The sequence below is a fragment of the Nannospalax galili genome, unplaced genomic scaffold (genome assembly GCF_000622305.1).
Source record: "Nannospalax galili isolate Female #2095 unplaced genomic scaffold, S.galili_v1.0 scaffold2019, whole genome shotgun sequence".
Lineage (NCBI taxonomy): Eukaryota > Metazoa > Chordata > Mammalia > Rodentia > Spalacidae > Nannospalax > Nannospalax galili.
Window position 1 is genome coordinate 1,163,024 of NW_008342625.1, and position 11,184 is coordinate 1,174,207.

General features: G+C 53.3%; 1 protein-coding gene and 1 pseudogene across 17 annotated transcripts in view; both read right to left on the reverse strand.

The window, feature by feature from the left end:
* The window catches only part of Rap1gap (RAP1 GTPase activating protein), a 66,743-nt gene that overhangs the window by 11,254 nt on the left and 44,305 nt on the right, over positions 1-11,184 (reverse strand). For 15 of the 17 annotated variants that reach the window (XR_607457.1, XR_607456.1, XR_607454.1 and 12 more), the window contains 10 exons: positions 8,787-8,822; positions 7,907-7,954; positions 7,278-7,316; positions 6,726-6,911; positions 3,565-3,668; positions 3,246-3,324; positions 2,605-2,658; positions 1,591-1,674; positions 1,335-1,435; positions 1,076-1,205 (listed from right to left, as the gene is read on the reverse strand). Coding sequence is in view for 7 of the 17 variants with exons in the window: in XM_008838628.2 (XP_008836850.1) it covers positions 1,076-1,205; positions 1,335-1,435; positions 1,591-1,674; positions 2,605-2,658; positions 3,246-3,324; positions 3,565-3,668; positions 6,726-6,911; positions 7,278-7,316; positions 7,907-7,954; positions 8,787-8,822 (861 nt within the window). In the remaining 10 variants the exon portion in view is untranslated. Of the gene's footprint in view, positions 1-1,075; positions 1,206-1,334; positions 1,436-1,590; positions 1,675-2,604; positions 2,659-3,245; positions 3,325-3,564; positions 3,669-6,725; positions 6,912-7,277; positions 7,317-7,906; positions 7,955-8,786; positions 8,823-11,080; positions 11,156-11,184 lie in introns of those variants that run through there. The other 2 variants (XM_029566192.1, XR_607450.1) reach the window with 2 other exon arrangements.
* On the reverse strand, positions 5,806-5,930 carry LOC115071331 (annotated as a pseudogene).

An 11,184-nucleotide genomic window follows, 5' to 3' on the forward strand; every position in this document is an offset into this window, starting at 1 on the left:
TGCAGGATAGGATGAAGCAAGCAGAGAGAACATCTAAGGATTTGTTCCCTACCTACCCCAAAATGTGAAAGCTTGTCTTAAAATTAATTTAGTTTCCTTGGAAACCTCTGACAGATGAGAAAACTGAAGCCAAGAGAAGACTGATTTACAAGATCTTCCAACGGACTCAGGTACTTTCAGTCAGGTCTCAATCTCCAAGCCCTGCCTCTCAGCCCTTCCTCTGTCAAGACCCTCAACTTCATTGAACAAAGATGTTCTACTTAGTACACATTGATGGTGCTAAAAGAAACAGATCTCATGCAAATCAAAGAGAAAAGAAGTAAGAATAATATGTATTTCCATCATCTAATTCCCTTTTAGCACCCCAGCTTAGGGGAGCAGGGTAAGACAGACGTCTGATGGGAAAGCTAGAAACAAGGTGACCAAATTTTGAATTTAGTACTGAGAACATGCCAGTTCCCCCGCCTTTCTTCCTATCTGGAGCACCCCACTTCCTTCCCCCCAAAACTTGGAAGCCCATTATTTCATCTTGAAAGCTCTCACTGACTTTCACTCTGCCAAGTGTCAGGGCCCTCACATGACCCCACCATGCCCCTCGCTTGCCATCAAAAATACTAGCTCATCAGGGATTGCTGCTTGGTGCATGTGATATAGTCACATCCCCCCTCTTTAAACTCACCTACGGAACTGGAGAGATAGCTCAGTGGTTAAGAGCACTCACACAGCACCCACACAGCAGCTAACAACCATCCATAACTTCAGTTCCAGGGGATCCTACACCCTTTTCTGGCCTCCGCTGGCATAGCACAACACAGGTGCACTTACATATATGCAGGCACAACACTCACACACATAAAATAGATACGTAAAAAGAAAAACTCACCATGTAGATGCCTACTTCATAGACACTTTCCTCTCTCCCCTGTCCCACCTACAGCCCACCCTGGAGGAACTGGGTCATTTCCATGTCTACATCCCAGTGCCAAAACTGACCCTGGTGTGATGGACACTGAACAGACAGATGGATGGGGACACAAGTGACAGTGGAAAGCAGGTGGATGGGCGCCCAGTCTACCTGCTGGGCGTCCCCTTCTGTGTAGGGCAGCTTGGTGGACACGTGAAACATGATCTCCTTGTTGCGGAAGTTGCAGTACACAGACTCGGTCCCCGTCTGCCCATGGGTCACATCCAGGCCTCCTCGGAACCTGCCCCCAGGCCCCCCCCAGGCCATGGCTCAGTCTCTACTTTCAGCTAGGCCTCTGAGGGGCCAGGACCAGGGCTCCCTCCCTGCCCAGAGGCATGGTCAGCTCTCTTCGCCTTACCCTGGTACTCACCCCTTGAAGTCCTGCAGTTTGACTTTCTGGCCCAGAAACTCGAGGAACTCCACGAATGCAGGACTTTCCTCATTGGTGCCAAAGAGTTCTTCCTCAGAGGTCTGGGAGCCACAGGGACGCACAATCATGGAACTGGAGCTCCGGAGCAGCCCTCCCCAAGTCCCACTTCCTCCCAGAGAGGCAAGTTCCCAGGCTCTGGGGAAAGTGAGGTGAACAGGCAGCATGGGGGAGGGGGAGGGGGAGGGGATAAACACACCTGCCCAAGCTTCTGATAAATGACTCCAAATTTGAAGTTATTGCTGATAACATGCTCATCAAAGGTGACAATGAGTCGGGAAGCCTGAAGAGAGCATGGAATGGTGTGAGCTAGGGGCCTCTGTGCTCCCCCTGTGCCCTGCACTGTGCTAGGCACATGTCAGTCCCAAAGGAAGCCCACAGGAAGAGATCCCACTTTCTCCCTGCTCCTTGCTTTCAGAGAGTGTCAGGAGCTTGCCTAGGTCAGCAGTCTGCAGACATGTGAGGGCCCTGGATCTGTTGGATTCCTGAGTTCTGCCATGAGCCCTACCTACCACGGCCAAGGTCACCCTAATCCACTGTGCAATGCCCAGCTCACTCCCTGGTGCCTCTGCAAGCCTCCTTATCCTTCTAGATAAACCAAGTCCCAGCTTGCTGCCACCAGTTTGAGTCTCAATTTCTCCTACTGCAACCAAGAGGTTAAGATTTGATTTCTAAGGCCCCCTCCTTCAGGGTACCTTCCCACGTCCACAGGATGCTTTAGGACCTCAACCTGATCCAGAATCCACCCAGAACCCCCAAGGCTCTTCAAAGAAGACAGAAGTCCCTGAGCTTACTCCTACATGGGCACAGCTACTAGAACCAGAAGGCAGTGCCACAACTGGGACTGCAGCTGCTGTGGGAACAGCGCTTATGGGGTGTCAGTGTTATTCTGTCTCCCAATGTCCCCTGGGAGAAGGCAAGGCCAGTAGAAAAGAAACATGTTCCAGTGGGGCCTGGAACACAGGCTACACTACCCTACTAGCATTGAGACAGTCCAGATGTGAGCAAGCCTCCAGACAGGCCCACCTTACATACTATGCATCCTTAGGTGAGCACAGAATCTTTCTGTGCTCCCCCATATGCACACTGTGGACTCTGCATGCTTTCCAGGGACCAACAAGAACTTGGGGAGATACCCAGCACACGGCAGGTGCCAATAAATGCTCACTCCTCCAGCTGCCACCCCCTTCAGTGAGCAGGCTAGATCCTATACCTTGGGGTAGAGCACAGGGTAGAATCGATCCACGTTGACATCTTCACATACCAGCTGTAGAAGACAGGAGGGGTGAGAGGTGGGAGCGGGGAGAAAGGAGAGGCTTCCTGGGCCTTGGTGACCAAGTTTGGAAAGAACAGAGGCAGAAAGAGGGAGGGGAGGCATGCTGGGAACGACAGAGGCAAGAGCCAGACTGGGGACTCTCACTGCTGCTCAGAATGGGGCTCAGAGAACTGGGGCCTGAGGGTGCAGTAAAGAGTGCTAGAAACACACACACAAGTACCCAGGACAACCCAGGGCAGCATGCACCCAGGGCAGTATGTACACATGGCAGCATGCACACAGGGTAACATGCACCCAGGGCAACATGCACATAGGGCAGTATGCATCCAGGACAGCATGCACACAGGGCAGCATGCATCCAGGGTAGCATGCACATAGAGCAGCATGCACACAGGGCAGCATGCATCCAGGGTAGCATGCACATAGAGCAGCATGCACACAGGGCAGCATGCATCCAGGGTAGCATGCACACAGGCTGGAGCCAGGTGAGAGGAGGGCTACAGAAGCAGCCAAAACATGTAGGCCCAGGGCTCCTGGCATTGCCAGACCCAAGAAGCGCAGGAGAACCACAGCCTCACCTTTGCCATTTGGACCACATTGGGGAACTCGGTGAGGCAGGAGATGGGGATGACATCATGGTATGTTCGGCACTTGGTCCTAAGAGGAAGAGCTGTGCAGTGAGAGGCTGAGCAGCGGGAAGACTTCAGGTAGACCAAAGGTGACAGCATGCACCAAGCCTGGTTGAAGCACTAATGTGCTGTGTGACCTCAGGCAGATTCTTGCTCTTCTGAGGCCCTGATCAGGAGGGTAGGACCTTGATCGCTGAGCTAGGCACTGGGATTTTTAGACCTTGGTCCTCTCTGCGGTCATGGGGTCTTCCCCATCCACTGCCCTCACCTGAGCAGCAGCCGCAAGTGCTCTTGATCCCCGATAACATCATACTTGAGCGAGAAGACCAGGTGGCCAAGGGCAGTGTCCACTGAGTAGTAATTGAAGTGTTCCTGTGGTGAGAGGGGCCAGGGGAGCGAAGGAGGTGAGGGGATGAGCTTGCAGCTGCTCTGAAACCCAAACAGTCAACTCAGTCCCACCTGGGGTCCCTCACCAAGAAGCAGAAGCCATGCCCAACAGCAGGCTCAGCATCCGCTATGTGCCCCTTACCAGCTGGGCAGCCTCAGGAGGTCACCTTGTCTCTTTGTTCCTCCATTTCCTAGTCTATAAAATGGGAATGAGGCCACCTTTTTTGATGTGAACTGAGTGAGCTAAAGTACCTGACACAGACTTGGTGTTCAAGGAATGCCTGTTGGAACCCTGTCTCTGGAAGTCAGGGTCACACGTGTATCTGCATACCTGTGTCCCAGCACCCAAGTACCCAGCAAGTGCTCAATAAGTCAACTAGAGGCTGGGTGTGGTGGCACATACCTTTAATCAAGAGGAAGCGACAGGCAGATCTCTGAGTTCAAGGCTAGCCTGGTCTACATAGTGAAACCTGGTCTCAAAAAAAAAAAAAAAGCCAACTAGCCAGGTAATTTCAGCACTAAGAGGCGGAGGCAGAAGATCCTATGTTCAAGGCCAGCCTAAGCTACATAGATAGACCCTGTTTCATCAAAAAAGGAAGGGAGGAAGCAAGGGAAGGAAGGAAAGAAGGCAAAGGGAGGGGAAGGAAGAAGGAAGGAAGGAGGAAGAAAGTAAGAAAGAAGGCTGGAAAGATGGCTCAATGGCTAAGAGCACTGACTGCTCTTGCAGAGGACCCGGGTTCGATTCCCAGTACCCACATGGCGGCTGACAATCATCCATAACTCCAGTTCCAGGGGATCCTATTCCCTCTTATCTCCTTGGTCATTACATGACATGGGTGCACTTACATGCATGTAGGCAATACACTCATACACAAAAAAACTAATTTTTAAAGGAAGGAAGGAAGGAAGGAAGGAAGGAAGGAAGGAAGGAAGGAAGAAGAGGTCAACTATCATGTGTGAGGCACTGAAAGGAAAAAGGGCTGAACAGCTGATTACCCAACCTGTGGCTCAGTGGCCCCTGAAGCCAGGGCCCATGACAAACAGGAAGTGAAGCATCTCCTGACTGACCAGGCAGGTTCCTGCCCCTCTGTCTCACCTAGAGAAGAGGGCGCAGGGCTAGGAAGACAGCATAAAGAACATAAGGGATGGCTGTGGCAGGAACAGCACCCCCAAATGGGAGCCCAGACCAGACACCTTTTCGGGGAAAATCGCCAGACCACGAATGTGGCCCCACCTGGCCCGAGGCTCCCTCTGCCGCCCAGACCTAGGAGTGGAGTGTGGAGTGGCTCCAGCCACACCCACCCCAAGAATCATCCTGGAAGTAAATCTTGTTTAAACATGAACACCTGCCCTGGGAGTCAGGGCAGAGAAGAGGCAGGGCTGGGGGGATGTGGCCTCCAATCTGCAGTTCACAGGCCTCTGAGTGGAGCTAGGTATACTGTGAAAATCCCAAATGCCTGACACTGTCCACAGAAGAGTAGCAGGCACTTTGCCAGGAAGTCAGGGGGTGGGGTGTGGGGGGAGGTTCCTGGAATGTCCCCCCCACCAAACGCAGAAAAGTCTTAGAGACACAGTGCAAGATGGACTCAGGAATTCAGGAAATTGTCATTCAAAGTCATCTTCATCTCTTACTGTGACCTGGTACCAAGCACCTGCCTCTTCCCTAGCCACCCCATCCGGAGGCTTGGAGAAGCCCTGCTCTTCTCTGTCCTAATCATGTCTGACACCACCTGCCTCTGCCTCCCAAGCTCAGGGATTAAAGGTATACACCACCACACCCAGCTAGGCTATGTAAATCTTTTTTTTAAGACAGGGTCTCCCTGTAGCCCCAGTTGGCCTGGAACTCGCTATGTAGACCATGCTAGCCTTGAACTCACAGAGATCCACCTGTCTCTGGCTCCTGAGTGCTGGGATTAAAGTAGTGTGCCACCATGCCCAGCTTGGCTATGTAAATCTTTTTCTTCTTTTTAAAAATAAGTTTTATTCACTCTTTGAAAATTTTGTGTATGTATACAATGTATCTCAATCATTTCCAGTCCCCTACTTCCTGCTAAGACACTCCCCGAGATCCCCTACCACATCTCCCTCCTAACAGCCATTTAGTTAACTTTTTTTTTCAGCCACATGTTTCTTTCTAATGAACTGACCACTACATTTCCAGATTTCTGAAATGGCCAACAGGCCACAGAAAGACAACAGCTTGAAACCAACAGCTTTAGCAAACTGTTGACCTTGATTCAGGGCCAAGGCTATGTAAATCTTAATGAAAGATCAGCAAGAGCTGGTTCAGTTCCAGGCTCAGTAACTGCGATCTTGACCAAGTCACTTCACCTCACTGAGCTTCAGTTTCCTCTTCTGTAAAAACAGGATAGTCTAGATCTCACGGAAGGATTAGGCAGGTATGATAGCGGCTATCATCAAACCTGTGTTTATACTATGTGCTGGTGTGGTTCCGTATGCTTTGCATGTACTTGAATTACTCCCATTTTTACAGACAAGGAAGCAGTTCAAGAAGGTTAAATAAAGCATCCAAGATAACACCACCAATAGAAGGGGCAGCCACCATTGGCACCCAGGCTGAGAGGCTCCGCGTCTACAGGATACTCCCCATTCTGGTGGTACACTGACAACATCCCATTTCTATTAACAACCATGTTCTACTACCTTTTGCTAAATGTTTTATTATTCTTATTTTGTGTGTATGAGTGTATTGCCTGCATGTAGGTAGGTATGCCTATAGAGCCCTCAGAGGTCAGAAGAGGGCATTGGATCCCCTGGAACTAGAGATACAGATGGTTGTTAGCCACCATGTAGGTGCTGGGAATCAAACCCGGCTCCTCTGCAAGAGTAGCCAGTGCTCTTAACTGCTGAGCCATTTCTCCAGCCCCAAGTACATTCTTTTGCAACAAATGTTTGTTGAGTGAATGAATGAATCCATATGGATGTTCCGTGAGACTCAGAGCTCAGGAATGGTCACCCAGCCCCAGTCTAACCCCTTTGCTTCTCCCTGGGCCCAGCCTCCCACTCTGGCCAGTCACCTACCTTGCCCAGAAAGTGCTTCCGGTAGATGCGAGCTGTGGGGTTGCACTCCAGTTTCACCTTGGTGGTGGGTGACTGAAGAGGCTCTGTCTCGGGGATGCTGGTGAGTTCATGGTTGGTGCCTTCAATCCAGTAGCCTCCAAACTGGGGCAGCAGGATAAGGGGGAAGGGCCCTTCTCGCCCCAGGACCTAGAGGGAGACTCAGCTGAGAGCAACCCCACACAGCACCCTACTAAGGGTCCTAGGACATCCTCTCAATTCAGACCAGGGGTTACCAGGTAGGGGTTCTTACCCACCGCTCTAAGGAACCGGCTCAGGATCCTTACCTCACAGATGGGGGTAATACCAAGCCCTACGCAAAGGATGGGGTGGAGCAGGTGGAAGCTGGGAGGGTGACCCCCAAGTTAAGGGCAAGAACATGTGGCTCAGAGGCCTAGGGTTCAAATAGCATCTGAAGTCTCGGGACTGGAAAGTGAGTCTCCAGTGGGGCAGATACACTGCAACGAGGGCCTCCCAGAGTCACAGTGAGGGTGAGTGTGGGGCTCCAGCTGGTACCTCATGGACACTCGGGTAGGGAATGTAGTCTTCCTCTGTCTGCAAAACAAAGAAACTGAGGCCCAGCTGCGGTGGGGCCTTACCCTTCACACACATACCTTCCCCCACCCCTGGGGGCTCAGAGAACACACTGCTACTCCATGCCCTGGCTGAGCGTGTGCCTGGACTGGGGCCTTGTCGCCACATCTTACAGATATGGCAGGAGCTTGCCTTGAGGCTCACTGAGTCTCAAACCTTTGGGCTCTTTCTGCCTGGGGAAGGGAGGCTCTCTGTCTCCCCTAAGGAAACCTCCGGGCCTCCTGGAGGACTTGCTCAGACAGACTGCTGCCTCAGGGTTTCAGAGAAAACATTTGATGGCAGCTGCCTCTGGAGTAAGTAATAAGGGCTTCAGCCTTGGTATGAGGTGGCCTGGAGAGGCAGATGCCTACAGTGATCTAAGCAGGAGAGAGGAGCAGGCCTGAAACCTCCGGCCAGGGCAAGGCTACAGGATACAGAGCTCCCAGGGCTGGGTACCCTGCTAACCCAGGAAGCAATAACTGGCACACGGTGACAGCTGGGGCACCCTTCCTAGACCCTACCCAACCTGGCAGGGAGTTGGCCGGCCCCAGAGGCAGGTCTGGCCCACCTACTTTGAGGGGTGGTGGGAAGGTACATCGTTGTTCATCCATCCTGCTTCGCTGCAAGAGAAGGGAGAAGGCACACTGTTACTCTCCTGCCAAGCCTCTGCCAGGCGCCTTCCCTGGGCTGAAGGGAAGGCCCTAGGAGGCACTAGGTATGTGGGGGCACTTGCAGGGGAGGGTTCTGACTGGTTCATTGCTCAGGCCTCTGGCATCCCCGTGGTGATGGGCTGAGGGAGGGTATAGCAACAGGGAGGGGCTGGGGGCTCTGTGCCAGAACACACGTGCTGCTGGGAGGTAGGGGGCAGGGTGGTGTACGCAGGCATTTGTGTGAGTGTGTGTGTGTGTGTGTGTGTGTGTGTGTGTGTGTGTATACGCATGCAGGAGGCCACTGCATCAACAGATATGTAAAGAGGGAGGAGGCAAACAGGGAAAACAGAGTCAGAGAAACAGGAGGAGCCGGAGCCAGGCCTATCGAGGGTGAGTTGACATCAGGGAAGTTCTTGAGGTTTCTTCCAACCACTCCCACCCCACCAGGACTCCATCACTTCTCTACCCCTCTCCTGACACATACCCCTGCTACAAACACATCAGGCTGGCAGGCAGAGGGTGAACAGGGGTGAGGCACAGGGCAGGGCTGTGTCCCAGGCTGCCTGGCTATTAATGCCTCCCCCACCTGCATCTATCCACTCCTCCATTCTGCATGAGGTTCCTACAGAGGAGCCTGCCAGGCCTCTGATGGGCTGGGGCTGGGGTATGCATACAGGGGTAATCTGCTGGGGACCAACACAGGGACTGGAGCTGGGAGTCTGGGTGAATGCCTGGGCTCCAGAAAAAGCGCCCCCCCCACCTCTAAACCAGTCAACTCTGGGGCTCTCCTGCCCATCCTCACCTGCATCTTTTCAATCATCTCAAACAGATCTGTGTTCTGCAACAGAGATGGGAGAGGGAGGTCAGTCCTGAGGGGAGCCCAGTTGATGCCATCAAGCCCCTGGATGTTGGGGCTCTACATATCCCAACAATTCTGGTTCTCTCACCAGAAAGAGGGAGTAGAAGAGGGCCTTCATGGGAGAAAGCTTTCTGCAGCTAACCCCAAGAGTTTGGCCAACAGCCAAGTGAGGTGAGTCCAGCACCCAGGTCTCGGGTCTCAGGCAGATACCCCACTCAGTTTACTTCTATAAGGGAGGAGGTTGCTACCCAAGGGGAGAGAGACAGCTTCCCTTATGCCAATGCAAGGATATCCATGCCAGGATCAGCACATGGACCCCTGAGTGTCCCAGGGCCCAGTCCTAGAGTCAAGCCCCACCAGGCATGAGAGGGGTGTGGGTTCCACCAGTCTCTCCAGAAGAGGGCCAGCTCACCAAAGCCCAGGTCAGATAACCCTCCCACAAGCAGTATGGACTGGGGACTCTTGGGGGATGTTGGGTTACTACTGGCCCTCTACCTGTGAGTTCCTATGCAATTCCTCATACCTGAGCCAGCCTGTCCTAGACTAACTAGAGCACACACACAGTTAAAACAGGGTCCACCAGCTGCTTGGAAGCAAGGCTTCTCCATCATCAACCCCTACGGGCCTTCCCTGATGGCTAGCGGCTAGTGGCTGGAGGGTTCTGGGCCAGGCCTGGGAAACCCCCAGAGTCTCCAGGAACAGCCTCTCCCCCAGCCCTTCCAAGATTCAACTTGGGCAGTTACTGTTGCCCAGGAGGGGCACAAGCACATGTGTTGAGGTTGTGTGCCAGAAACACACACATTCTCTTTCCCCCGTCTCATACACACACACACACACACACACACACACACACACACACACACATACACACACAGAGGCTTGTACACCAGTACTTGAACCATTTCACTGTACTGGGCATACCTTTTGTATCAAGAAACACATGCGCAGATGCGCACATACACCCACGAATCCATATGGGGTCTATGCACAGTAATTCTTAGAGACATAGGCTAACACATAAATACTCAAACACACACAGAACCATGTTCAGGTACACACAAATGCAAACTCACACCTATGCAGGCCTGCACCCCAGTAACTGCACACAATGCTACACAAACACAAAGTCAATCTTCCACCTAAATCCATGAAGTGACAGCCAGGTGTTCAGAGAAAGAGAGCCTTGACCGCCAGTGCCACCCCCTCCCCACCAGGATCAGACACTGTGCAAAGAACCCAAGACAACATCCCACAGTGTAATCATGAGTTCTGGAAAGGGAAAAGGCATCAAGTAACTCCAGGAGCTGTTATTCCCCGTGGGGTCCACCCACCACCCATCACCCACCACCCCCACAGCATGAAAGTCTGGAAGCCTAAGCCCCTTAGCACAGGGCACAATATGAAGCCTGCCCACAGAACAAGACCTAGGCTGGTAAAGTCCACTTTCAGCAGTCCCCAGGAGCCCCTGTTCCATGGTCACCTGTGGCCATACCCAACACCTCTGAATTTGGAAGGACTGATCCTACTGGCATTTTGGTAGATAGGGCAGATACACACCTGTAGTCCAGGAAGACAAACACACCTGTCAACTCGACACACAGTGTCACAACAACACCGCCATCTGTTCAGGGTCAGCCAGACAGCCTCTGACCTACCAAGTTCCAGTGAGACCCGGCAATGGGGGGGGGACCCTCACTCAGGATAACCAAACAGCCAGGCACAATGAAACACTACTCTCTGCTACACGGAGAATCACAGCCACATAAACACTGACACATGGTAATGTCACCCAGAGTGTACACACACAGCAACAAGTAACACCCACAGTTCCAGCCAGCTGTAGACGCCCTGACACATGGCGAAGGAAGGCAGAGAGAATGATGTGGCCAGAAGCTGGGCATCCCAACTCAGGGGAGCACCAGCCCAAAGTCACACTGCGGCATGGGTGCCCCATCCATGCAGGGAAGGTGGTAGGTGGTTCCAGCAGCAGTACACACCCAATGTCACTGCAGCCCACGACTACAGTGTCCCCACGTCTGTCCTACAAGCAGCTGTGGAAAAGTGCCCAGGGGGCTTGGGTGCGTCCTGTGGCAGGGTGTCAGCCCAGAAGCGCACACACCCACTGTGACGGAGCCTCGCACGCTGGCTGGGACACAGACTGCCGGGCTCCGGGGACGTCGGGCCGAGCGGGCCCCGGGGTCCCCTATCCGCCAGGCCGCCCCTGCCTTGGTCCTCACCTGCCAGGCGGCCCCAGCAGGCAGTGAGCCCCTCCGAGGACGGCCGGGGAGCGCTGGGGGCCGCGGCTGCGCCATCCCGAGCCCGGCCCAGGCCCCCGCCCCTG